The 24,035-nt window shown below is 38.4% G+C and overlaps 2 protein-coding genes across 26 annotated transcripts in view; both read left to right on the top strand.

Moving 5' to 3' along the window:
- The first annotated feature begins 7,753 nt into the window (after window positions 1–7,753).
- ZC3H11A (zinc finger CCCH-type containing 11A) overlaps window positions 7,754–24,035 on the top strand; it is a 44,222-nt gene continuing 27,940 nt past the window's right edge. Inside the window, exons 1-6 of one of the 25 annotated variants that reach the window (XM_086345752.1) lie at window positions 7,754–7,878; window positions 8,396–8,457; window positions 13,804–13,857; window positions 15,191–15,250; window positions 22,079–22,278; window positions 23,381–23,500. In XM_086345752.1, the coding sequence (XP_086201878.1) occupies window positions 22,225–22,278; window positions 23,381–23,500 (174 nt within the window). In that variant the 5' untranslated portion in view covers window positions 7,754–7,878; window positions 8,396–8,457; window positions 13,804–13,857; window positions 15,191–15,250; window positions 22,079–22,224. Of the gene's footprint in view, window positions 7,898–8,395; window positions 15,251–22,078; window positions 22,353–23,380; window positions 23,501–24,035 lie in introns of those variants that run through there. The other 24 variants (XM_086345744.1, XM_086345757.1, XM_086345747.1 and 21 more) reach the window with 24 other exon arrangements.
- Window positions 14,307–14,580, top strand: LOC147357149 (uncharacterized). The gene has a single exon (XM_086345767.1). It carries the CDS (start codon window positions 14,307–14,309, stop codon window positions 14,403–14,405), a length of 99 nt encoding a protein of 32 aa, XP_086201893.1. The 3' UTR covers window positions 14,406–14,580.

The raw sequence follows: 24,035 nt of genomic DNA, 5'->3' as shown, positions 1-24,035 counted from the left end.
GTAAACATTTGAGTTTGTAAACCCAAGTCTAAACTGTAGCCGGACACTTGGTGTACAGTTCAGTTCAGTTCAGTCGCTCAGTCGTGTCCGACTCTTTGCGACCCCATGAATCGTAGCACGCCAGGCCTCCCTGTCCATCACCAACTCCCGGAGTTCACCCAGACTCAACGCCCATCGAGTCAGTGATGCCATCCAGCCATCCCATCCTCTGTCGTCCCCTTCTCCTCCTGCCCCCAATCCCTCCCAGCATCAGAGTCTTTTCCAATGAGTCAGCTCTTCGCATGAGGTGGCCAAAGTACTGGAGTTTCAGCTTTAGCATCATTCCTTCCAAAGAAATCCCAGGGCTGATCTCCTTTAGAATGGACTGGTTGGATCTCCTTGCAGTCCAAGGGACTCTCAAGAGTCTTTGCCAACACCACAGTTCAAAAGCATCAATTCTTCGGCGCTTAGCCTTCTTCACAGTCCAACTCTCACATCCATACATGACCACAGGAAAAACCATAGCCTTGATTAGACAGACCTTTTTTGGCAAAGTAATGTCTCTGGTTTTGAATATGCTATCTAGGTTGGTCATAACTTTCCTTCCAAGGAGTAAGCGTCTTTTAATTTCATGGCTACAGTCACCATCTGCAGTGATTTTGGAGCCCAAAAAAATAAAGTCTGACACTGTTTCCATTGTTTCCCCATCTATTTCCCATGAAGTGATGGGACAGGATGCCATGATCTTCGTTTTCTGAATGTTGAGCTTTAAGCCAACTTTTTCACTCTCTACTTTCACTTTCATCAAGAGGCTTTTGAGTTCCTCTTCACTTTCTGCCATAAGGGTGGTGTCATCTCCATATCTGAGGTTATTGATATTTCTCCCGGCAATCTTGATTCCAGCTTGTGTTTCTTCCAGTCTAGCGTTTCTCATGATATACTCTGCATGTAAGTTAAATAAACAGGGTGACAATATACAGCCTCGATGTACTCCTTTTCCTATTTGGAACCAGTCTGTTGTTCCGTGTCCAGTTCTAACTGTTGCTTCCTGACCTGCATACAAATTTCTCAAGAGGCAGATCAGGTGGTCTGGTATTCCCATCTCTTGAAGAATTTTCCAGTTTCTTGTGATCCACACAGTCAAAGGCTTTCGCATAGTCAATAAAGCAGAAATAGATGTTTTTCTGGAACTCTTTTGCTTTTTCCATGATCCAGTGGATGTTGGTAATTTGATCTCTGGTTCCTCTGCCTTTTCTAAAACCAGCTTGAACATCAGGAAGTTCACGGTTTACATATTGCTGAAGCCTGGGCTGGAGAATTTTGAGCATTACTTTACTAGCGTGTGAGATGAGTGCAATTGTGCGGTAGTTTGAGCATTCTTTGGCATTGCCTTTCTTTGGGATTGGAATGAAAACTGACCTTTCCAGTCCTGTGGCCACTGCTGAGTTTTCCAAATTTGCTGGCATATTGAGTGCAGCATCTTTACATTTCTCATGTTTCCTGGAAAAGTTCCACATGGAACTTTTATGCCTACTTGGGATTCCCCACAATGCCTAGCACAGCAACCTAAACATAGAATATTTTGTATAAGATAAATGGGGTCCCATCACTTCATGGGAAATAGATGGGGAAACAGTGGAAACAGTGTCAGACTTTATTTTTGGGGGCTCCAAAATCACTGCAGATGGTGATTCCATCTGCATTTAATTCCATAAAGTTAAAAGACGCTTACTCCTTGGAAGGAAAGTTATGACCAACCTAGACAGCACATTAAAAAGCAGAGACATTACTTTGCCAACAAAGGTCTGTACAGGCAAGGCTATGGTTTTTCCAGTGGTCATGTATGGATGTGAGAGTTGGACTGCAAAGAAAGCTGAGCACCAAAGAATTGATGCTTTTGAACTGTTGTGTTGGAGAAGACTCTTGAGAGTCCCTTAGACTGCAAGGAGGTCCAACCAGTCCATCCTAAAGGAGACCAGTCTTGGGTGTTCATTGGAAGGACTGATGCTGAGGCTGAAACTCCAGTACTTTGGCCACCTCATGTGAAGAGTTGACTCATTGGAAAAGACCCTGATGCTGGGAGGGATTGGGGGCAGGAGGAGAAGGGGACGACAGAGGATGAGATGGCTGGATGGCATCACTGACTCGATGGACATGAGTTTGAGTGTACTCCGGGAGTTGGTGATGGACAGGGAGGCCTGGTGTGCTGTGATTCATGGGGTCGCAAAGAGTTGGACACGACTGAGCGACTGAACTGAACTGAACTAACTGAAATGGGAATGAGAACCTAATCTGCCTTTTCTTAACTAACCCATCACCCAACAAAACTACAGTTATCCCATTTCAAAAATAAATTCCAAGGAAAAAATTCTGTACGTGGAAACAAGAAAGCACTGAGAGTGAGGAGGGGAAGGCGGTCCTAGAAACGTTGATTTCAGTGATACCAGCTCTGTCTTGCAGCTGGAGCAAGAGGTTTGAAATTTATCCGTTGCAGTTAGCAGATATTTGTGACTCTTATCAAGGCTTCAGGCTAGGAGACTCTGTTGATTCTTATTTCCTCACTCAGGTCAGATGGTTGAGACTCAAAGGCAGGAAGAAAAAGAGCAAGGATGATGGATAGTGGTGATCAGAACTGCTTATATGGTAGTTCCTCTCCCACTTTATTCTCTAATGTGGGAAATACAAACAGAGGGCCATTGCCAACTTGTACAGCGTACAGAGTTGATTAGAGCTTCAGGGGAGGGACAGGCCATGATTTGAATCCTGATCGTATGATGCCACAGTCAACACATCCTAACACTATGCCAAGAAAGGAGGATTTGCCATGAAGTTAACAAACTTTAACCTTCAGGACCACTTCCTTGCACAACCCCTTTTCAAGGCTCTGGGCAAGGCCTTAGCAATGTGCTCATACGATCATTATAAAATTCTATAAGTAAAGTATTCTCATAGCAATGATTAAGATCCCTGTATCCTTTCACTCAGACTCTCTCTCCAATACCTTCCCCCTGTTAGACATTTCTGGGATCTGCTAAGAGGAAGTTGAGTTGGGATACAAATATTTTGAATTGTATTTATGTGGTATACAGTCATTTTCACTTAGAGTCATTGCCACACATGTAAATGTAGAAATGGCTCTCAAGAATGTCTCTAATACCTGCTATGTAGACTCATTTGGCGTTATGGCCCATAGTTGTAGGACCAGAGGTCACATCTTGATATAAGTGGCATGTAGATTGTGGAGGAGAGACAGGTTTGAAAGTTATGCAATCAGAAGTTAATTTTTGGAAAAATCTTCCAATCATCACGTGAAAAATTTCTAATGGAGGATTCAGTTATCATTAACACATGATACAATAGCAAGCATTCAAGATAATAAGCTCTGTCTCCTGTTATTCATATCCCACTCCCCTCCCACATTATGTCAGTATTGATCAATAGAATACAGAAGAGGTGGTGGCATGTCACTTCCAAGGCTAGGTCAGGATACCCATTGCAGCTTACACCTTCTGTCTCAGTCTCCCTCTTTCTCGCCTTCTTTCTCTCTCTCTCAGGAAGGAGCCAGAAGCCCATAAGATGAGCTGCCTGGTGGAGTGGTCCATATGGTAAGAAACCGAGGTCCCCTGTTAACAGTTGCATGAGAGAATTTTGAAATGGATCCTCTAGCCTCAGTCAAGTCTTCAGATGACTTGTAGAGATGGCTGACAAATCGATCACCACTTTATGAGAAAACCTGAGCCAGAACCACCCAGCTAAACTGCTCCTGAATTAGTGACCCACAGAAGCCATGGGGTGATAAATGTTTGTTGTTTTAAGTCAGTAAATTTAGGGATAACATATATAGCAATAGATAACTAATACATCTACCAAAAAGGACTCTTCTCTCTTGGCTAAGAATATATTAAATAATTCAATATTAACTCTACAAAGTTTTAGTGCTTATATATGTAAGAAACTTGATAGAAGTTTCCCTAAATTTGACAACAATCTAAAATTGTCACCAATTTCACCAGTAAGTTATGAAATACACTTTTCTAAACTATCATGGATAAAAACTATTTTTATTAAAAATGCCAGCGAGAGGGCTCCCTGGTGGCACAGTAGATGAGAGTCTACCTGCCGATGCAGGGAACAGGTGGATTTCTGGTCCAGGAAGATTCTACATGCTGTAGAGCAACTGAGTCCGAGCGTCACAATTACTGAGCCCGCGCTCCAGAGCCCGCGAGCCACAACTCCCGAGCCTGCGTGCTGCACCCACTGCAGCCCAGGCACCTAGAACCTGTGCTCCGCAACAAGAAGAGCCACCGCAGCGAGAAGCCCGCGCACGGCAACGGAGAGTAGCCCCCACTGGTGGCAAATAGAGAAAGCCCCTGTGCAGCAAGGAAGACTCAGCCAGCCAAAAAAATAAAATAAAATGCCAGAGGGAAGACCGGTCTACTTTTATACTCTTTATAGAAGATATTTTAATACTTTTTTTATAAAAAGAAGATACTTTTTATCGAAGATATTACAAAATTGTCATATGAAAAGACAAAGACTATGTAGCTAAACATATAGAAAAATCTATTATAGAAGATTATAGAGTCTATTGGTTAAAAAATGACTTTTTTAGTTTGTAGTGTATATGGTTTAAGATCATTTTTATATGCAGTTTATTGTTCCTCGTCTAAATAAATGTTCACTTTTATTTTATTCTGTTTTTGGCTGTGCTGGGTGTTCATTGCCACGAGGTCGTTTCTCTAGCTGTGGCAACTGGGGGGCTACTCTCATTGCAGTGTCTTCTCTTCTTGTGGAGCACACGCTATAGGGCGTGAGGGCTTCAGTCGTTGCTGTACGTGGGCTCAGTAACCACGGTTCCTGGGCTCTAGAGCATGGGCTCAATAGTTGTGGTGTACATACCTACTTACTCTGCTGTATGTGGGCTCTTCCTGGATCAGGGATCGAACCTGAGCCTCCTGCATTGGCAGGCAGATTCTTTACCACTGAGCCACCAGGGAAGCCCCAAATAATCACTTTTTAATCTAATTTTCTCACAGTTGTGTCCAACTCTGAACAGTCCAAATCCCATGGACTGTGACTGTTCATGGAATCCTCTAGGCCAGAATACTGGAACGCATAGCCTTTCCCTTCTCCAGGGGATCTTCCCAACCTAGGGATCAAACCCAGGTCTCCCACATTGCAGGCAGATTCTTTACCAGCTGAGCCACAAGGGAAGCCCAAGAATACCGGAGTGGGTAGCCTATCCCTTCTCCAGGGGATCTTCCCAACCCAGGAATCGAACCCTGGTCTCCTGCATTGCAGGCGGATCCTTTACCAACTGAGCTATCAGGGAAGCCCAGAGGGCTAGGCTACAAAACCTTTGCTCTGACACTGGACACCGTAAAATGTTTCATCAATTATTTACTAAAGAGGTCTTTATTTACTAAAGAGGTCTAAAAATTGAATTTCATTTAGAATCAAGCGGGGTGGGGTGTGAGTAGAGAAAATCTGGCATTGTGCCTTTGGTCTAGATAATTTAACTCTTTTTAACAAACCAAGAGCAAGCCCACATTCACCCCCTGAGAATTCTGTTTGTATATATGGAGTTGGGTGGGGGGTTCTCACCTGGACTTCAGAGGATCTCCTAACTGGTTCTCCCTCTTTCTAATTGCCCTAGCTTTAAACTTCTGACCCCTTCAGTGTCCCTAATACTCCATTATTTTTCCTTCCCGCTTTGGGAAAAACTAAATAATCATGATTATTTCCATCAAAAAGGAACTAGGGCAGTTTACTGCAAAAGAGACTTACTGTGTTACCAGAGCTGCTAAAAAAGAATATGGTAGGCCTCTAAGAATTGATGACCATTAAAAGATAAAGCTATATTGTAAAGGGGGGTGGGGTGGGGTGAGGGTGGGGGAAGCAAGTTGCAAAACAATATGCATAGTTGTAGCCTGTTCTTATCCTAAAATTACTATATTTCATTCATTCTAAGATACACACACATACTATCAAATTTTAACATCTCTGATCAATGGTCTATCAGAGTTTAATTGGCAGTTTTTTCTCTTAGAGGTCTAGAAAATAAAATACATAATCAATGATACCTTAGATTTGATGAAATACAACAATTGTTAAAGAACAAAACTTGAACTAAATAAGTTTAAAGATGAAATTTACTTTATTCAACGATTCATGAACCAGACAGAAGACAAATAGAAGGACAGAGTTGTACAAAATGGAAGTTTTGCTAAGAGGAAATAGAAGCTTTTTTACAGGCAGAAAGAGGATAGGACAAGGAAGTTTAAAGTGGATTATTTGGGGAAGTTTACCTTTCCTTTGAAAGGTGGGTGGAATCTTAGTAGGCAGATTGCCTCACTAGTGCAGACCAGGACATTTCAGACTGATTGGTTTAAAATGTCTCACTCTTGGGAGAGGCCAAAACTACCTTAGGTATTAGGTCTTGGTGGTGCTTAGCATAAGTGACCCCATTTGGGGGCTCCTGCTTCTTTTTTAACACTGTATATAGCACACTAATCAGACCAGGATGCATCTTGAAAGCCCTAGTCTGGAAAACCCTTCAGCTGTTCAGAAAGCCTTCTATTAAACTGAAAAACCCTAGGTGTTGAGGCACAAACAGAAACTGGTTACCAAGAACCTGCTTGTAGGGCTGGTTGACATGGCAATCAGAGGATTGTCATGTAAGGGAGTGATTGGGGCTGGAATTCCAATGTGGCTTCTCACTTTGAAAGCAGATAAACGTCCAAGTGTGAAGAGACTCAACACCCTTCTGACCTGATTCATGCCCAGTCCTGGACTGGCTGGGACTCTCACATTAAGCTGGTAGCTGAAGGAACAAGACCGAGAGGAAATAAAAGGTGCCTGGAGTCTCAACTGCTTTACCATCAAAGGGTATCCTTTCTTAGCAGCAGGACTGTATCCTTTATCCAAGTTCAGTAAAATGTTATCCTAAGCAAGTTCTGTTGAGCTTATAACCCTAGGGGGATCTTGGGTTCCTACTATATTAGTGTAATATATTCAAATGTATTCGCATACAAAAAAGTTAGAATACAGGATAAATTAATGAGAGATTATTTCTCAGGAATGAGATTAATAGAGATCTAAACTTTGTACTTTTATGTTTCCCTATTATTACCTTTAAAAAAAACTCACTTAAATTATACCTTTATAATCGAAGAAAAAAGGTAAAGATATTCCATTGGGAAAATAAGGTTAATATTAATAATTAAGTGGGTAAGCAACGGATGTATTTCCTTTTCATATCTTAACCCTCAACTTTCTAATGAGCATGAATTGTTTTTTCCAATACGAAAATTTGTTTTAAAAAATAAAACTCCCTTCAAACACATTTCACTTCTGCAAATAAAAATAAAAGCACAAATTCTTCAACATCGCAGGAAAAAATTGTTTATTTCTAAATCAAATTTACACAGGATTTGGATTTATTCATTAAGCAAACACTGGTGAGAATAAACTGAGTGCCTACTGTTGGCTTAAAGAAAACTCTCGCGGCTTTCTCGCTTATTATGTCAATTTGATTTTAAAAATCTGTTTTTAATAAAAGACAGTTTCAAGAAACCTGTAACTTTATAAAACTTCTAAAAGATAAGGGATGCTGCGGCTTAGCGCCTCCCGTCTCACGTGACCCTCCCAAACGGGGAAGCCATCTTAAGCATCGCCTCATAGAGGAAACTACATCTCCCAGAATCCTTACGGCTTGCGTCGTGCTGGCACTTTTACTGGCAGGGTCTTAGAGCTGAGCCTGTAGCCGGGCGCCATCTTTGACTCTGGCAGTCTTGGATTTCTGCTGGTGTTGCTGCTGAGAAGACGGCGGGCGGCAGCGGCTAAGAAAGAAGAAAGACGTGGCAGCAAGCGGGAGTCGGGGATAGTGTCGACGGTTCGGTAAAGTTTCTGTTCTCTGGTAACTAAACCCGTTTTTTTGCTTCCCGGGTGGCTTGGGGCCGGGGAGGTGGGGGAGAGGGCGAGGGGAGTGGCCGTGGCCTCCCCTCGCCCCTGGGTCGCGGCCTAGCCCGGAAAGTCAGAGCGGGTCCTTAGGTCTTGCGGTAACGACCCACTCCTCCACCTTCCAGCGGCCGCCGTCGCCAGGGTGGGCTGGGAGCCCCAGGTTCCCGCTTCCAGTTCCCGTCCACCCTGCCCCCACCCCGCCCCCGCCTCACTTCCCCCACCCCCACGGCGCCTGCTCCTTTCCCAACCTTCTTCCCCTCCCCCACATCCGGTGTTGGCGAAACTGGGATCCTGGAGCAGCCCCTGGAAACAGACTTGTTACCCTCCTCCAGAGGAGAACTGACACTAAATCGGTTTCTTCGGGGGCCAGAGTTTCCCTAGTTTAGCGGACCCCTGCTGCGTAAATCGGATTGAGTGCTAGGAGCTGATTTTACCTACTCTCATTCCTCTCTAGGGCCCCACTACTTGGGAGATTTTCTCAAACTCCACACACAGAAAGCCACCGACCTTATTCCGGTATCCTACACCCCTTCCGTACTTTAATTACACTTCCCACCCCCAGCCCTCAGCATCGGAATCAAGAACAACAGGGACACTTCCGTTCTCCTTGTGGCATTGATGAAACCGTAATGAAGAACACCCCCTAAACTCCCATAATCGGTGCGGATTCCTATGGGGAAGGCTCATATTGTTGACATCTTCCAGCCCTTGGTTCTGGACCTTGAGAAGGAGGCTGAACTAGTGATAGCGATGTTTTTTAGGGTAAATGTGTGTAGGTACTGGGGGAAGGGGAGGGATCAACCAAGAAGGCATGAGAATGGTTTAAAGCTAGTATTTCATTTCTTGCTGCTTATATAGAGTCAAACTTAGGAGTTACTCGTTTATAGACTGTACAGCTTCTCCAGTCTAAACATGTCTGAAAACCAAGCATGGATTAACTCTTGATACAAAAAATAAATTGAAAAATCGCTTGTGAGTAAAATTTTAAAGTTTTACTCTGAAAGCTTTTTTTTTTTTTTTTTTGCTGCCCATATTTTTAAAAGAACTGTGGTACTGTTTTAGAGTTGAAAGGGCTCAAATAGCATTTTGCTGTTAATGACCAGTATGTGGAGTCTGATTTAACTTTCCAGAATTGACGTTTTGAGTTATATTGCCAAATTGCAGCCCTAAGTGGTGAATGTTGAATGATGCACTATGTTTTTGTTTAAATGAAATTTACGGAAAATAATTAAGTTCATATAGAATTAGGGGAAATTGATGTTGCTATCCTGAGGCAGCATTAAAAAATACATATTTTAAAAGCTGAAGACATTTCAAGGAGGTTTAGTTTTTGTTGAAAGAGAAAGAACATGGACCTAAGATTTAAAAGACCTGGTTTCTAGCTGCTACTTATCAACTTTATTACACTGGGAAAGTGGGTCTCCGTTCTTTTTCTATAAACATGAATAAATTGGACTATTTGAATTCAGAACTCAAAAAGTTGGAAGGGATCTTAAAGCCCTCTATGAAAAAGTTTGGGAATGTTCTCCATTGCTGTCATTTTTCCTCCAAAAATAACCTGGCTTGGAAGTCATTGGTCCAAAGGGAATTTGACTCCCCATAGAAATTGGAGAAAAGGTAATGCAAGTAGAGAGGAACAGCTGTGTATATGTTTGAGGAGTAAACTCAGTAACAGATTCTGGTACGAATTTTGGAGACTTAAAAAGGATGAGTGTATGTACCTTAAGTGTACCAGTTTCCTCACTTTCTCCTGGTAGAAGATGTAGCACTTTTAGTGGTGCTGGGATTCTGGGGTGTGTTCCTGTTACTTCTAATACAGATGAAGAAGATGTGGTAGAGGGAAAGATGGTAGCAGAAGGAATGGATAAAGAGGCAGAATTGCCCACTAAAAAGAAAAGAAAGAAGGGTTTGCGAATTAAGGGGAAAAGGCGGCGAAAGAAACTGATCCTTGCGAAAAAGTTTAGTAAGGATTTGGTATCTGGGAGGCCAGTTGCAGATGCCCCTACTTTGTTAGCTTCTAGTGCCCCTGAGCAGGATGAAGAAAGTCTGTTTGAAAGCAATATAGAAAAACAGATCTATTTACCGAGTACCAGAGCCAAGACCTCCATTGTGTGGCACTTCTTTCATGTGGACCCGCAGTATACCTGGAGGGCTATTTGTAACCTCTGTGAAAAAAGTGTTAGTAGGGGTAAACCAGGCAGCCATCTCGGGACATCTACTCTTCAACGACATCTGCAGGCAAGGCATTCACCTCACTGGACAAGGGCCAACAAATTTGGAGTTACAAGTGGAGAGGAGGATTTTACTTTGGATGCACCTTTATCTCCCTCTTCTGCTGGAAGCAGTGGAAGCTTTGAATATATCCCTGCTGATCCATTAGATAATGGAATGGGTAAGAAACGTGATAAATCAGTATCTGATGCCCTGAGGGCACAAAGAGGGAGATTTCTCATTAAAAGTAACATTGTCAAGCATGCCTTAATTCCTGGAACAAGAGCCAAGACATCTGCAGTTTGGAATTTTTTCTATACTGATCCTCAGCACATCTCAAGAGCTGTGTGTAATATATGTAAGCGAAGTGTGAGCCGGGGTAGGCCAGGTTCTCACCTAGGAACTTCAACACTTCAACGACACCTGCAGGCCACTCATCCCATCCATTGGGCAGTTGCCAACAAAGACAGTGGTGCAGTTGGAAATGGATTAGATGAAGCTGAAACTGAGAGAAATGATCTCTTGAGTGACAGTTTGCGTGGAGAGAGGTCTGCAGGCAGCCAAGATGTAGCAGCTGAGCACCTTAGTGACTCTGATTCAGATGAACCTCCTGTATTAGAGGTTGAAAATAGAAGATCTGAGAGTCCTACTCCTGTTGCAGAGCAAGACACTCAAATGCATGCACAAGAGCAAGAAACAGCATACTGTGAAAATTCAACCCCAAGTCAAATAAGTCAGGCAATTATTCAAATGATTGTGGAAGATATGCATCCTTACAACTATTTCTCAACCCCAGCCTTTCAGAGGTTCCTGCAGATTGTGGCCCCTGACTATAGGTTACCGTCTGAAACTTTCTTTTTCACTAAGGCTGTACCTCGATTATATGATTCTGTCAGAGAAAAAATTTTCTTAACTTTGGAGAATGTTCAGACTCAAAAGATCCACCTGACTGTGGACATATGGACCCATGACCCATCCACTGACTATTTCATTGTGACTGTACACTGGGTCTCTTTGGAAACTACACCTTCTTTCAATAATGGCAGGATCCCCAACTTTAGAAGGTGGGCAGTTCTTTGTGTAACAGGTTTAGCCAAAAACTGTTTGATAACCAACGTTTTACAAGAATTAAATGACCAGATTGGTCTGTGGCTTTCTCCTAATTTCCTCATCCCTAGCTTCATTGTCTCTGACAGTTCTTCTAATGTAGTACACGCAGTCAAAGATGGCGGTTTTACCCACGTACCATGCTTCCTGCGTTGTTTAAATATAGTCATTCAGGACTTTTTCTGTGAACACAAAAGCATTGAGAACATGTTAGTGGCTGCCAGGAAAACCTGTCATCATTTTAGTCATTCGGTCAAGGCCCGTCAGATACTGCAAGAGTTCCAAAATGATCACCAACTTCCATGGAAAAATTTAAAACAAGATGAAGCTGGCCATTGGATTTCTACCTTTTATATGTTAAAATGGCTCTTGGAGCATTGCTACTCAGTTCACCATAGTCTTGGTAGAGCCAGTGGAGTTGTGCTCACCTCCCTTCAGTGGACTCTAATGACATATGTTTGTGATATTCTTAAACCATTTGAGGAGGCCACCCAGAAAGTGAGTGTGAAGACCATAGGATTGAATCAGGTGCTACCCCTCATCCATCATCTGCTCCTTTCCCTGCAGAAACTCAGAGAAGATTTTCAAGTTAGAGGTATTACTCAGGCCCTCAATCTGGTAGACAGTTTATCTCTGAAACTTGAAACTGACACCCTACTAAGTGCCATGCTCAAATCCAAGCCCTGTATCTTGGCTACTTTGTTAGATCCTTGCTTTAAAAACAGTTTGGGAGACTTTTTTCCTCAAGGTGCTGATTTGGAAACTTACAAGCAGATCCTTGCAGAAGAAGTTTGTAACTACATGGAATCTTCACCAGAGGTCTCCCATATTGCAACTTCAGAAGCTTCTGGCCCCTCAGCTATAGTAGGAGCTGATTCATTTACCTCATCTATAAGAGAAGGCACCTCCATTTCAGGATCTGTTGATTGTTCAGCTGCAGATAATGTTGCCATTGGAGGCAAAAGCTTCATGTTTCCTTCTGCTATGGCAGTGGTGGATGAATACTTCAAAGAGAAGTATTCAGAGATCTCAGGGGGTGATGACCCTTTGTTTTATTGGCAGAAGAAGGTGAACGTATGGCCAGCTTTGACCCAAGTTGCCATTCAGTATCTGAGCTGCCCCATGTGTAGTTGGCAATCTGAATGTGTCTTTACTGCAAATAGCCACTTCCATCCAAAGCAGATCATGAGCCTGGACTTTGATAATATAGAACAGCTGATGTTTCTGAAAATGAACTTGAAAAATGTTAACTATGATTATTCTGCATTGGTTCTAAGCTGGGATCCTGAGAATGAAGTTATTCAAAGCAATGAAAAAGAAATATTACCTTAATTTCTTTTTCCTTTCTCCATTTAAAATGGGCAACTTATTGCTATGTTAGTGTATCCTAATTGCTATAATTGTTATATGTAGTTATACTAATTATTCTTTATGCACTATCTGGGGAAACCTGAAAACAGAGAAAGGGCAGAAAATTCCTCAGAGGTAATACAGTATCGACAAAGTGAAGATTAACTTTAAAGATTTCATAGTAGTAATTCAGTAAGCTATCACCTGAAATTTTGTTTGTACCAATTGAGAGGGCAAAAGAGATATTTTAATTAGAAAAATATAGTGCAGCATTGAAAGGCCTTAGGCTATTTCTGGCTGGTAGATTGAACTAGTAATTGGTTTTAAATTAAAATTTCTCTCAACTTGGGAAGGTTGATTGCTGTGAAACCAATAAAATAGAGAAAAGGCAGGACTGTATAGTCCATGGGTTCGCAAAGTCAGATGGAGCTGAGCGACTTTACTTTCATACTAAACTGATATATCTCCCCTCCCCCCACCACCAGTATTTTTCTATTTCTTTAAAAACCCTGATTCATACTTACAGCTTGGCAAAAACAAAAGTTGATAAAATTGTTTTATACTTTGGAATTTCTAATTGCCTCCTCATACTGGTCAATTTTATAATTTCAACTTAAGCGTGATAGAGTTGCCCTTTATATTTAAGATTGGTTCTATATAAAATGGAAACATTAGAAAACAATTAGGAAAAAATACTTTTAGTCTTTGAATTGCCCTATTTAACTTTTATTGTAAATACAATAAAAGATTATATAGGTAGTTTTATATAATTTATGGGTAAATGACAAAAAATTTACAGAATTGGAGAAGATTAAATGGGAATAGAAATGAAAGCCCCATGAGCATACTGTGACAAAACCAGTATCCGTTTCCCAAAGAATGTTTCTTTGAGTTTAAGTGATCGTAAATGTCTTCTTAAAAATTACACTGAATGACCCATAATACTGTATTCTTAACTGTGAGATTATTTTGGCCTTAACTCTTACTTCAAAATAAGCAGTCAGTATTTTCATGTGTTAGTAATCATTGCCTCACTGGTAAAATGAAAGAATTGATCTCAGTTGATCTTGTCCCTTTCCACTCTGAGAGTATGTTTTTGTGATCGAGTGGGAGGCCAGTTATGATGACTTTTAGTAAAAGTTTCAGACCAAATAACTAATGTAAGATCCCAATTTTTCCTTTTTTTCATTTTAGATTTGGGGATATTCCCTGCCCAAAAATTTCCTGGAAAATTGACTAGTATTAAGTGTGAGTAAAAGGTGTCCACTTTTTTTAAAGTTTTGATTTTAGTTTTGTCTTGGATAGTATTTGGCAAGATTTAGCCTAGAAATTATGTAGTATTTATTACATGAGAATCAAATTGCTTTGTTACTGGGCTGGTTTCAAAATCTAGAACTCATTTCTATGTATCAAAATCGCTCTTCATTTTTGTTTTTTTTGAAATTCTTAAATGGTAAATGTACCATTGTGAAATGAAATTTGAACTCCCAAAGTTTACCCTTTTACTAAATGGAATAAATGGATAATTACAAAGTCTTTAGTTGTAGCCATCACTAATAAAGAATTTGGAACTAGATTGCATAAGCCTTTGCAGGGCCACTATTGAATGTCATGCCAGTGACACTGGTGTTGTAAAAGAAGAAAAAAAATCTTCCCTTAGATAGAAACTTCCTGTATTTTGACAGTGCCAGTTCAGGATGGCTATAATGCTGCTCTGCCTTCTACAGCTTGCTGAACCACTCTGTAGTTACTCTGTAACTATACATTTCTATCTTTTTTGGTTAAACACTCCCTGAAGATGATAAAAGATGATGTGACAATATACATACATCCATATTATACACATTGATATATGTGTAAGGATTTCCCTTCATTTTTATTTTGTCGGCCGGGCAAAATTTAGTGTAACATTAAAATACTTCATGATACTTTGGTATAAGAGGAAATTCACTATTTTTATAATGACCCAAATTTAAAGGCTTTTGTAGTGTATTTTAAAAGGGAAAACTTACCCAGATGTTTTATTTCTACACATTTGTGTACGTGTGTGTGTGTTTATAAGCCAGTTAGTATATATGTATATGTATATTATACATAAAACACTATATTTTTACATACAAGTATGTTTTTATTATACAGATAATAAAGATGGGGGAAGGTTTCTGTTTTTTTCTTAATAGGTGAAGAAATCTTGAAGACCAGAAATTGGATCTTATTGAATTTTGGTGTTTTTTTTTCTTTTTTTAATTTTTTCTTTCTTTTTTCTTTTTAAATTAATTGTTCGGCTATGGAAGATTGATCTTTTTTCTTTTTAATAATCCTTTGAATCTCAAGTTCATTTTTATATGAACTCTTTTTTTGTTGTTTTTTTTTTGTTTTTGAGGAGATAACTAACCCTAGCTGTCTCCAGTTTGACAAAGGTTATTTGAATGGACTTAAACTCTCAGTAGTTGAGAGATATTTTAAAAACACATCCTGTGTTTGAATTGTGGCTGAGAGGTTTCCTTGGCAATGTGAGGAGGAAAATTCTTTCTGCCTCATTATTATTAATTCATGGATTGAGTGTTGGTTCGACCTACAGGCGTAATAAATTGGAACTCAGTGAAGACACAGACATTCCTGTTGAGATCAACCAGCTAATGTAAGTGTGGAAATGGGTTTGTTTTTTTTTTTTAATCATTAAAGGGGTAAACATTTTTGTAATTTATGGCATAATTTTCCTGAACCAGTAAGAAATCAAAAAGATAGTTGTCAACACATTATTTTTTTCTTATAATTGTTTACAAGTTTTGGGGTTTTTTGATAGAAATATCACTACCCCTTCTTTTTTTCTTGATAATATGTACTTATAATAAAAGTAAAAACAATACAGACAAGGTGGATTCTTCCTGTAATTCTGCCTCCTCAGAGAAAACCACCATGAACAGTTCATCATGGCATAGTTCCATGTCCATACTCAGAGCTTTGCCTCACCTCTTTTTAATGACTGTGTTTGTTGCTTTATAAAAATGGATATGCAATAATTTAATATATCCTTCATTGATGGACATTTGAGTTTTTACCATTGAAAACAAAAATAGCCCCTAAAAACAGCTATATATATATATATATACACACACACACACACACATATATGTGAACTATTTCTTTGAACCAGTTCTTAAATGTGAATTTGTAGAATTGTTATAATTCTCTAAGGAGGTTATACCAATTTACTGTATTAGTGAAGTCTTTTTGATTTTTAAAAGTTCTTAACACACCCCTTTTAGTGAAGGTATTAATCCTTGGCCATGTTGCTGATCTTCTGCTGTACGAATGGTTTTCATTTTATGTAGTCACATCTATGAGTTTTGTCTTGGTTTGTAACTTTGGTATCATGTTTAGGACAGGTTTTTTTTCATCCTGAGCTTACTAAAAAAAAAAAAAAAAAACCCATGCATTTCTTCCCAGTACTTAAGTGTTTACATATTTTATATTAAAATGTAATCTAAGGATTGTAGTTACATGACATTGCCTGTCTTCCTCCCCTTAACCATTGTCAAAAATGCTTTTTAGCTCCTCATAGTTATGAGTTCAGAATCTTTCTTATATGGTCCTTTTAGTGAGTTACAGCATCTTTGTCATCCTTGATTTTGTTCTCCTGAAACCTTTTTTGTATGATATAGAATTTATTTTTTTCAAATGGATGGCTAATTTTTTTGTTGTTGTTAATTTCAAATGCCACTTTTTCCAGAAATTGCCTGAATTCTGTTTATCTTGTACTCATTCATTTGCCAATATTACATTTAAATGTTATATTTCACACCTGTGGTAATTACAGGAAGCCCAGGGCCCTCTCATTCTTCTTAAGATTTTCTTAGTTACTCTAAGTAATTTTGCAGTCTGTCAGGTTCCAATAATAAAGTATCATTGAGATTTTGAATTGAATTGTATTCAATCTACTTAAGGTATTTAGGGGAAAAGTAAACTTCTTTAAGCCTCTACTCCATTATCTCTCCATTATCCAGGTCTTCTTGTGCCTTAGTAGTTTAATAGTTTTGGTTTTGTTTCTAATTTGATGGGGTCTTTTATATTTCTTTGTTTTCTTCCTATATATTTTAGTTTTATGGTGACTAGGACTCTTGTTATCATCTGAATGATTGTTGTTGGAACATAAGAAATTTACTGATTTTAAAAAATATGTTAGTTTTTAAAATTTATTTAATTGATTGTTAGATTGTATAGTTTGCAAGCCTGTAATCTACAGATACTAAATTTTTTGCTTCATCCTTTCTAATCTTTGTACTTTTTTCCCTTATTGCATGCATTGAACTCTGAAACGGTGTTGGATGGTAGTACAGACAGGCTTTTTTTTCCCTTGAGTGATTTACTTGTAATGTTTTACCATGTCACATATGATGATAGTTTCTGATCAATTAGTACACTTATGCTAAGAAGGTTCCTTGTAATTTACAGAGTTTTTATTGGGAATAGATGTTTGTAGCTTCTTTTAAAAAGCCATTTTAACTTTTAAAAAACTACAGTTTTAAATATTTTTTCACCATTTTTCTGTTCTTGAAATCTTAAGATACTGCAGAGTTTCCTTTTTTAACCCCTGTTTATTCTAGTAATGAATTTCCTAATGTTAAACCATTCTTAGTTCTGGAATAAACCTTCTTTGATCATGTTTTGTTACTCTTTTGATATACTATATGGTTCAGTTTATTTAGGATTTATCAGCTGTATCATAAATCAGACACCCCCAAGTAGTTGCTTTAAAACTTTTTAAAAAAATAATGAGAAAATGCCTTTTCATTGTTTTGTTCTTTTTCTATTTATTTTTTCTAATTTTTTTTTCTGAAGTTAGACCGCTTCCTTTAGTAATTTTTAAAAGAATATGTGGAGTACATATATGATACATATTTTATGAGACTTTCTAAAACCTTCTTCCCAGTCCTGAGCTTTTCTTGAAATGTAATTTGAAAAGCTCAATCTAGAGTAATAATATCACCTTTAAATTCTGGATATTTTGTCTTTTGAAATTTTAGAGATTCAAATAATGTGTCAGATGTCAAGTCTGATTTTCTTTCCTTTGTTTTCAGTCTGCTTTTTCCTAGAAGTCTGTATAATTCTGCTTTACCATTGGAATTCAAAAATTTCACCATTATATATATGGTATATGGTGAAGTAGTGATGTCTTTAAAGAACATTTCTGCCTGGCATTTGATGAATCCTTTAGTTAAAAGACTTAAGTTCATCCAGTTTAGGGAAATTTCTTTGTATTGTTATTTTATTATCATTTCTACCAGTTCCATTCCAACCTTATATAATTTTCATTGTGTAGAAATTGAATCTTCTGGAATTACTTCCATGTTATGTATCTTTCCTCCCACATTGGCATCTTTTTGCATTCTGGGGAATGTCCTGATAGTGATATCCTATAATTCAGTTTTGTCTTTTTCATCAGTGTTTATTCAGATTTTTATTTATCTTGGGTACTATTTCTTTTTTAAAAAAAAGGAAATGTGCACCATGGTTTTGGACTTTTGTCTTATGTAGTAATAATTACAGTGAATTTTTTACCTCTACATTTTTGGGGGCTATTTTCTTGCATAGCAGTTATAGCCTTCCCCCCACCCCCCAGTGAAAGTTTTAGAAGTTCAGTATGTAAAAGGGATATATGAAAGAACTGTTCTATTTAAACATTAGTAACGTGATGCATATCTATTCAGGATTCAGTCTCTCCATGCCTTGCCTTGCCTACCTCAGGGTGTTTTACAGAATCGATTTTGAAAAAATGGTGGGCAGGGGGGTGGGGAGTACAACTCATGCTATTCTACTATTTCATAAATCTCATTTTGTTTGATTAATATGTAGCAGTCTTACTGAAACCAACAACAGTTCATTTATGTTCTTTGGGATGTTGATTTCAGGGATGAAGGGGACACCAAAGCCTCCTTTCTGTTGTAAAATGTTTCCTTTCTTTCCTGACTAATACTTTTTCTTTTTGTGTGTGTCATTGTAGTTAATTCCTAGAGACTTGATCCCATTGGAGGCAGTTTTTTAGTTTTTATTTTATGTTGTAGTAGAGTTGATGTACAGTGCTCTGTTAGTTTCAGGTGTACAGCAGAGTGATTCAGTTGTGCATATACGTATATCCATTCTTTTTCAGATCCTTTTCCCATATAGGTTATTACAGAGTATTATAATATTCTGTGCTATACAGTAGGTCTTTGTTGATTATTTATTTTACATGTAGTAGTATGTATATGTTAATCTCAAACTAATTTTTCCCACCTCTAAATTTTCTTTCTTTTCTTTGGCCGTTCTGCTTACAGAATCTCAGTTCCCCAACCAGGGATTGAACTCAGGCCATGAAAGTGCCAAATCCTAATCACTGGACCCTCAGGAAATTCCCTCTCTTCCTCTGATTTTTAAAGTTACCTTTTGGTGTACCCTAAATGGTGGAATGCATTCTCTTTGTGGTCAGAGGAATGTTGGTAGTGGACTGGTGAAGTAGTATTAAAAACCCAGTCCTTGTTCTGTTCTGTAGCATATCAACAATGGTCAGGTCAGTTAGGGTAGACTTGAATTTTCTGGTACATCTGTGTTTCATCATATTAGAAAATATAGTGTTATTCTCAGCATAAAATAATAAATAGCCACCTGTAATCCTACCACCGTGACTATAACTACTGCTAACATTTGATCTATATTTTTCTAGCTTTCTTCCTGCTACCATATCCTCACCAGCACTTGGTGGTATCAGTTTTTGGATTTTCGTCAGCCATTCTAAAAGGAATTTGCAACTCCCAGTGATACTGAGTGTCTTTTCATATGCTTGTTTGTCATCTGTATATTTTCTTTGGTGAGGTGTCTGTTTAGATCTTTTGCCCATTTTTAAATTAGTTTTTCTTTAACTTATTTTTTTGGCTGTGCCGCATGGCATGGGTGATGGGATCTTAGTTTCCCACCAGGGATCAAACCTGTGCTCCCTGCATTGGAAGCGTGGAGTCTTAACCACTGGACCACTGGGGAAGTCCCTGATTTGTTTTTCTTATTGTTGCATTTTAAGGGTTCTTTGTATATTTTGAATACCAGTCCTTTATCAGTTATGTGTTTTGCAGAAATTTTCTCCCAGTCTGTAACTTGGCTTTTCATTCTCTTAATAGTGCTTTTGAGAAGTGGAAGTTTTTAATTTTAATTAACTCCAACTTATCAATGGTTTCTTTAATGGACTGTACATTTGGTGTTATGTCTAAAAAGCTATCACCACACCCAGAATCAACTGGATTTTCTCTTGTTTTATTCTCTAGGAGTTTTATAATTTCACATTTGTGATCCATTTTAATTTTTGTGAAAGGTTTAAGATCCCTGTCTAGATATATTTTTTGCATGCAGGTATCCTCTTCTTCCAGCATTGTATGTTGAAAAGACTGTCCTTTCTTCTTTGAAATTGCCTTGCTTCTTCGGCAAAGATCAGTTGACTCTATTTTTAATGTATATTAGTTTCTTAGGGCTTCCATAACAAAGCACCACACACCTGGGTGTCTTAAAGCAACAGAAGTTTATTATTCACAGTTTCGCAGGTTAGAAGTCTGAAAAGGTGTTGACAGGGTCGTGCTCTCTTTGAAACCTGTAGGGAAATGATCCTTCTTTGCTTTTTTAGCTTCCGGTGTTTGCTGGCAATCCTTGTCATTCCGTGGTTTATAGAAGCATCAGTTTTTGAACATGTAGGTTTCTAGGTGTTTTTTCGTTGTTAGAAGATGGTGATGAACTTTCTTAGGCACTATTCTTTTGCATATTTGTTGAATATTAGTTCAGTTTAGGCGCTCAGTCGTGTCTGACTCTTTGCGAGCCCATGGACTACAGCACTGCAGACCTCCCTGTCCATCACCAGCTCCCACAGTTCACTCAAACTCATGTCCATTGAGTCAGTGATGCCATCCAACCATCTCATCCTCAGTCGTCCCCTTCTCCCGCCTTCAGTCTTTCCCAGCATCAGGGTCTTTTCAAATGAGTCTGTTCTTCGTATCAGGTGCCAAAGTATTGGAGTTTCAGCTTCAGCATCAGTCCTTCCAATGAATTTTCAGGACTGATTTCCTTTAGCATCGACTGGTTGGATCTCCTTGCAGTCCAAGGGACTCTCAAGAGTCTTCTCCAACACCACAGTTCAAAAGCATCCATTCTTTGGCACTCAGCTTTTTTTATAGTCCAACTCTCACATCCATACATGACCACTGGAAAAACCATAGCCATGACTAGATGGACCTTTGTTGGCAAGGTAATGTCTCTGCTTTTTAATATGCTGTCTAGGTTGATTATAACTTTTCTTCCAAGGAGTAAGCGTCTTTTAATTTCATGGCTGCAGTCACCATCTGCGTTGATTTTGGAGCCCCCAAAAATAAAGTCTGTCACTGTTTCCACTGTTGAATATTAATCTCAGGATAAATTCTGGAAATGGAATTGAAAGCCATAGGATATTTAAATTTTGAAGGTTTCGTGTGTGTTTAGTAACATAACTCTTCTAACCTAGGTTGCTGAGTTAAAGGCTGGTTTTACCATGGCCTGCTATTCTTGGATTAGGAATTGTTAGTGGAAAATGTGAATTTGATTCATCTTAATTTCAAGTTGTAGATCAATGTTTCTCTTTTAAGATCTTTTTGTTTTGTTTTGGCCAAAAGCTTTTGGTACGCGGAACTTCCCCAACCAGGGACCAGTTCCACACTCGGGGTGGTGGAATTGCGAGTCTTAACCACTGGACCACAAGGGAAGTCCCTAGATCCATGTTTCTGAAACTTTGTCCTCTGATGTAGGGGTTTGTAGAAACCCCTTCCAGATTCTGACACGTGCTCTTGTCATGTATTTTTACTTCTGTAGAAGCTTGCTTTCTTGAACCCTTTAGTGTGAGAACTATGGTATGGCAGGAACTAAGGGGAGAGGGAATGCTGGTCATTCTGCATAAGCACTATTTTAGGGATAAGCCCTGAGAACTTCTTTTGCTCCTTTTGTGTGATCGGTGTGCAGCTCTTCGGTCATCTTCATTGTATTAGCTCGCTCTACAGATTTTTCAGGAGTAGTGGTTCACCAGCTATTCCAGTGAGATAGTTTTTTCCACATACTTAGAATTATATACTTTGGAAATAACAAAAATGCTTGTGAATAATTAGATGAAAAAAGTCTAGTTTGTCAGAAATACAGATTTAGCAAATTATCTTGTGTAAAATAGTCCAAGTTAATCTAAACTGCAGATCATTTGTTGAGTATATAATGCTTACATAATTTATGGTGAAGCACCATAGAGAATGCAAAGAAAGAAGCATGGCTGTTTAACAAAAATTTTGCATTGTAGATGAGAATATACAACATTCACAGATTAAAATATGAATCAGAATTTTCATAAGGCTCTGTTCATTGGTCAGGATGATTTGGAGAAGATTGTTGAAAGAATTTACCTGAAATATTTTCATTCATTGTCTTCTCATTTTAGGATTAACATTTAAAAGACGATTTCTGTGATTGACTTGTCTTTTGGAAGATTAAACCCATATCAAGAGGACTTGGAGCTGGTCCTCGCCTAGAGGAAGCAGTGGCTTGTTTTCAAAAAGCCACTTCTCATCTAAGGATCTACTCAGCATGCCTAATCAAGGAGAAGACTGCTATTTTTTTTTCTATTCTACTTGTACTAAAGTAAGAATTAGCATCTCTAAATCAGTTCTTTCTATGATTTCCCTAATAAAATTGAATAAAATTTTCCCAGCATACCAAGGTGTCTTTTGTGTTTTGCTCAATGTTTATTATCTGCTGTCAATTTTTCGTAAAGGATAGCATTCCTAAGGGAATTTATTGCTCATCGTTTTTTTTCCTGTTCATTTTATGTTCTCCATACTCCAGAAGTAAAAAGATAGCATTTAGTCATCATTCGGTGTTCTTATAGCTATAATCAGTCTGTTCAGGGTGCTTTTAAGGAATTAGGAACACTTGACTGTGGCTTGCTAACTTTGATCTTTATCTAGTAAATTTACTTTGTAGTAAATGAATGGGTGGATTGTATTGTATTTATAGAATTGTCGTGGACTGAATTTGACTTCTCCCTTCAGATTTCCTGCTGAATCCTAAAGCCACTTTTCTAAATATGCTTTTGCAGGTTTATTAGAGCTTTTTTCTTTGTTGGAGCTTCCTGCTTTTCAGCTTGTTTCTTCTGCAGCTCCATTTAGATTTATCTATTATTTTCTGTTATTCCTTTGTGACTAATTCTATACATGTGTTTTTTTTTTCCCCCAAGTATTTTTCTTAAATCATTTTGGTACTATATTTTAAATTGTTAGTTTTGAGCAAAGCTTTAACAAGTTGCACAACAGTAGCATTTTGTTTCAAATAGTAGCATTGTATGAAATTTATGGTGAAACATGGAATTATACTTAAATTCTAATTTAAAAATTTCTAAAAATTTCTAATTTTCCATTTAAAGCTAGTTATACAAGTCAGGATATATGAAACAGTTTTGAAGATGAACTGTAAAACATATTTTTTAAGGGTACCTAATATTCCCACTTGTATTTTTGAACCCCGTCTCTCAGCTTGTGTCATTCATGTTGTCAGATCAGATAAAGGATAGGTTTTAGGAAATTAAACATTTCTTGACCTCTGATTGTTCTTACCATCCCACTTCAGTTGTTTTCTCCCTGTCTCTCCGTGTTTGTCTAGGTACCGAGAACTTTACAGTGAGCGTTTTGCCTGGGGGCTGGTTTGATCCCACAGTTCTTTTCTGTATTATTCCTTCTGTTCGCAGGGTGACAGCTGTCCATTCCGTCACTGTGAAGCTGCACTGGGAAATGAAACTGTTTGCACATTATGGCAAGAAGGGCGCTGTTTTCGACAGGTGTGCAGGTTTCGGCACATGGAGATTGATGTAAGTCTTCAGTTTGTGTTTTAGTAAGTAGTCTTGTGTCCTGATGGGACAATAAAAAATGTGGCAGTAAAAATCATCTTATGTAACATGTGGGTTAAATTCTTTTTTAATGACCTAGTGAAATTTCTGTCATTAGTGAAATGTTCACTTAATATCGAGATGCTTTATGGTATGAATTAGTATCATATTTCATAAAGGCCGTTTGGTAATTTTGTCTAAAGTGAAAATCATATATGTATATTTAGGGAGTGTTTATATTTCTGTGTTTATTTTAAAACAGTCTGAACTTAGAGAAAAGTTGCAAATATAGTATGAAACTTTCCACTAAACCATAACTGTGATAAACCATCAAAATTAGAATATTAACATTTATATATTACTCTCATTGAATCCTCAGATCCCATTCAGGTTTTGCCCTTGAATTGGTAATGTTCTTTATTGCAATAGGAGTGAGTCCAGAATCATGTGCTGCATTGAGTTTCATAGTGATTTGGCCTTCTGTCTAGAACAGTTGATCAGTCTTTTCTTGCCTTTC

This window comes from Bos grunniens, chromosome 16 (assembly GCF_055505025.1).
Source record: "Bos grunniens cultivar Pamir isolate PY7600 chromosome 16, Bosgru_T2T1.0, whole genome shotgun sequence".
NCBI classification, from domain to species: Eukaryota; Metazoa; Chordata; class Mammalia; order Artiodactyla; family Bovidae; genus Bos; species Bos grunniens.
Note: the sequence above shows the minus strand (reverse complement) of the source record. Positions and strands in the feature narration are given on the sequence as shown.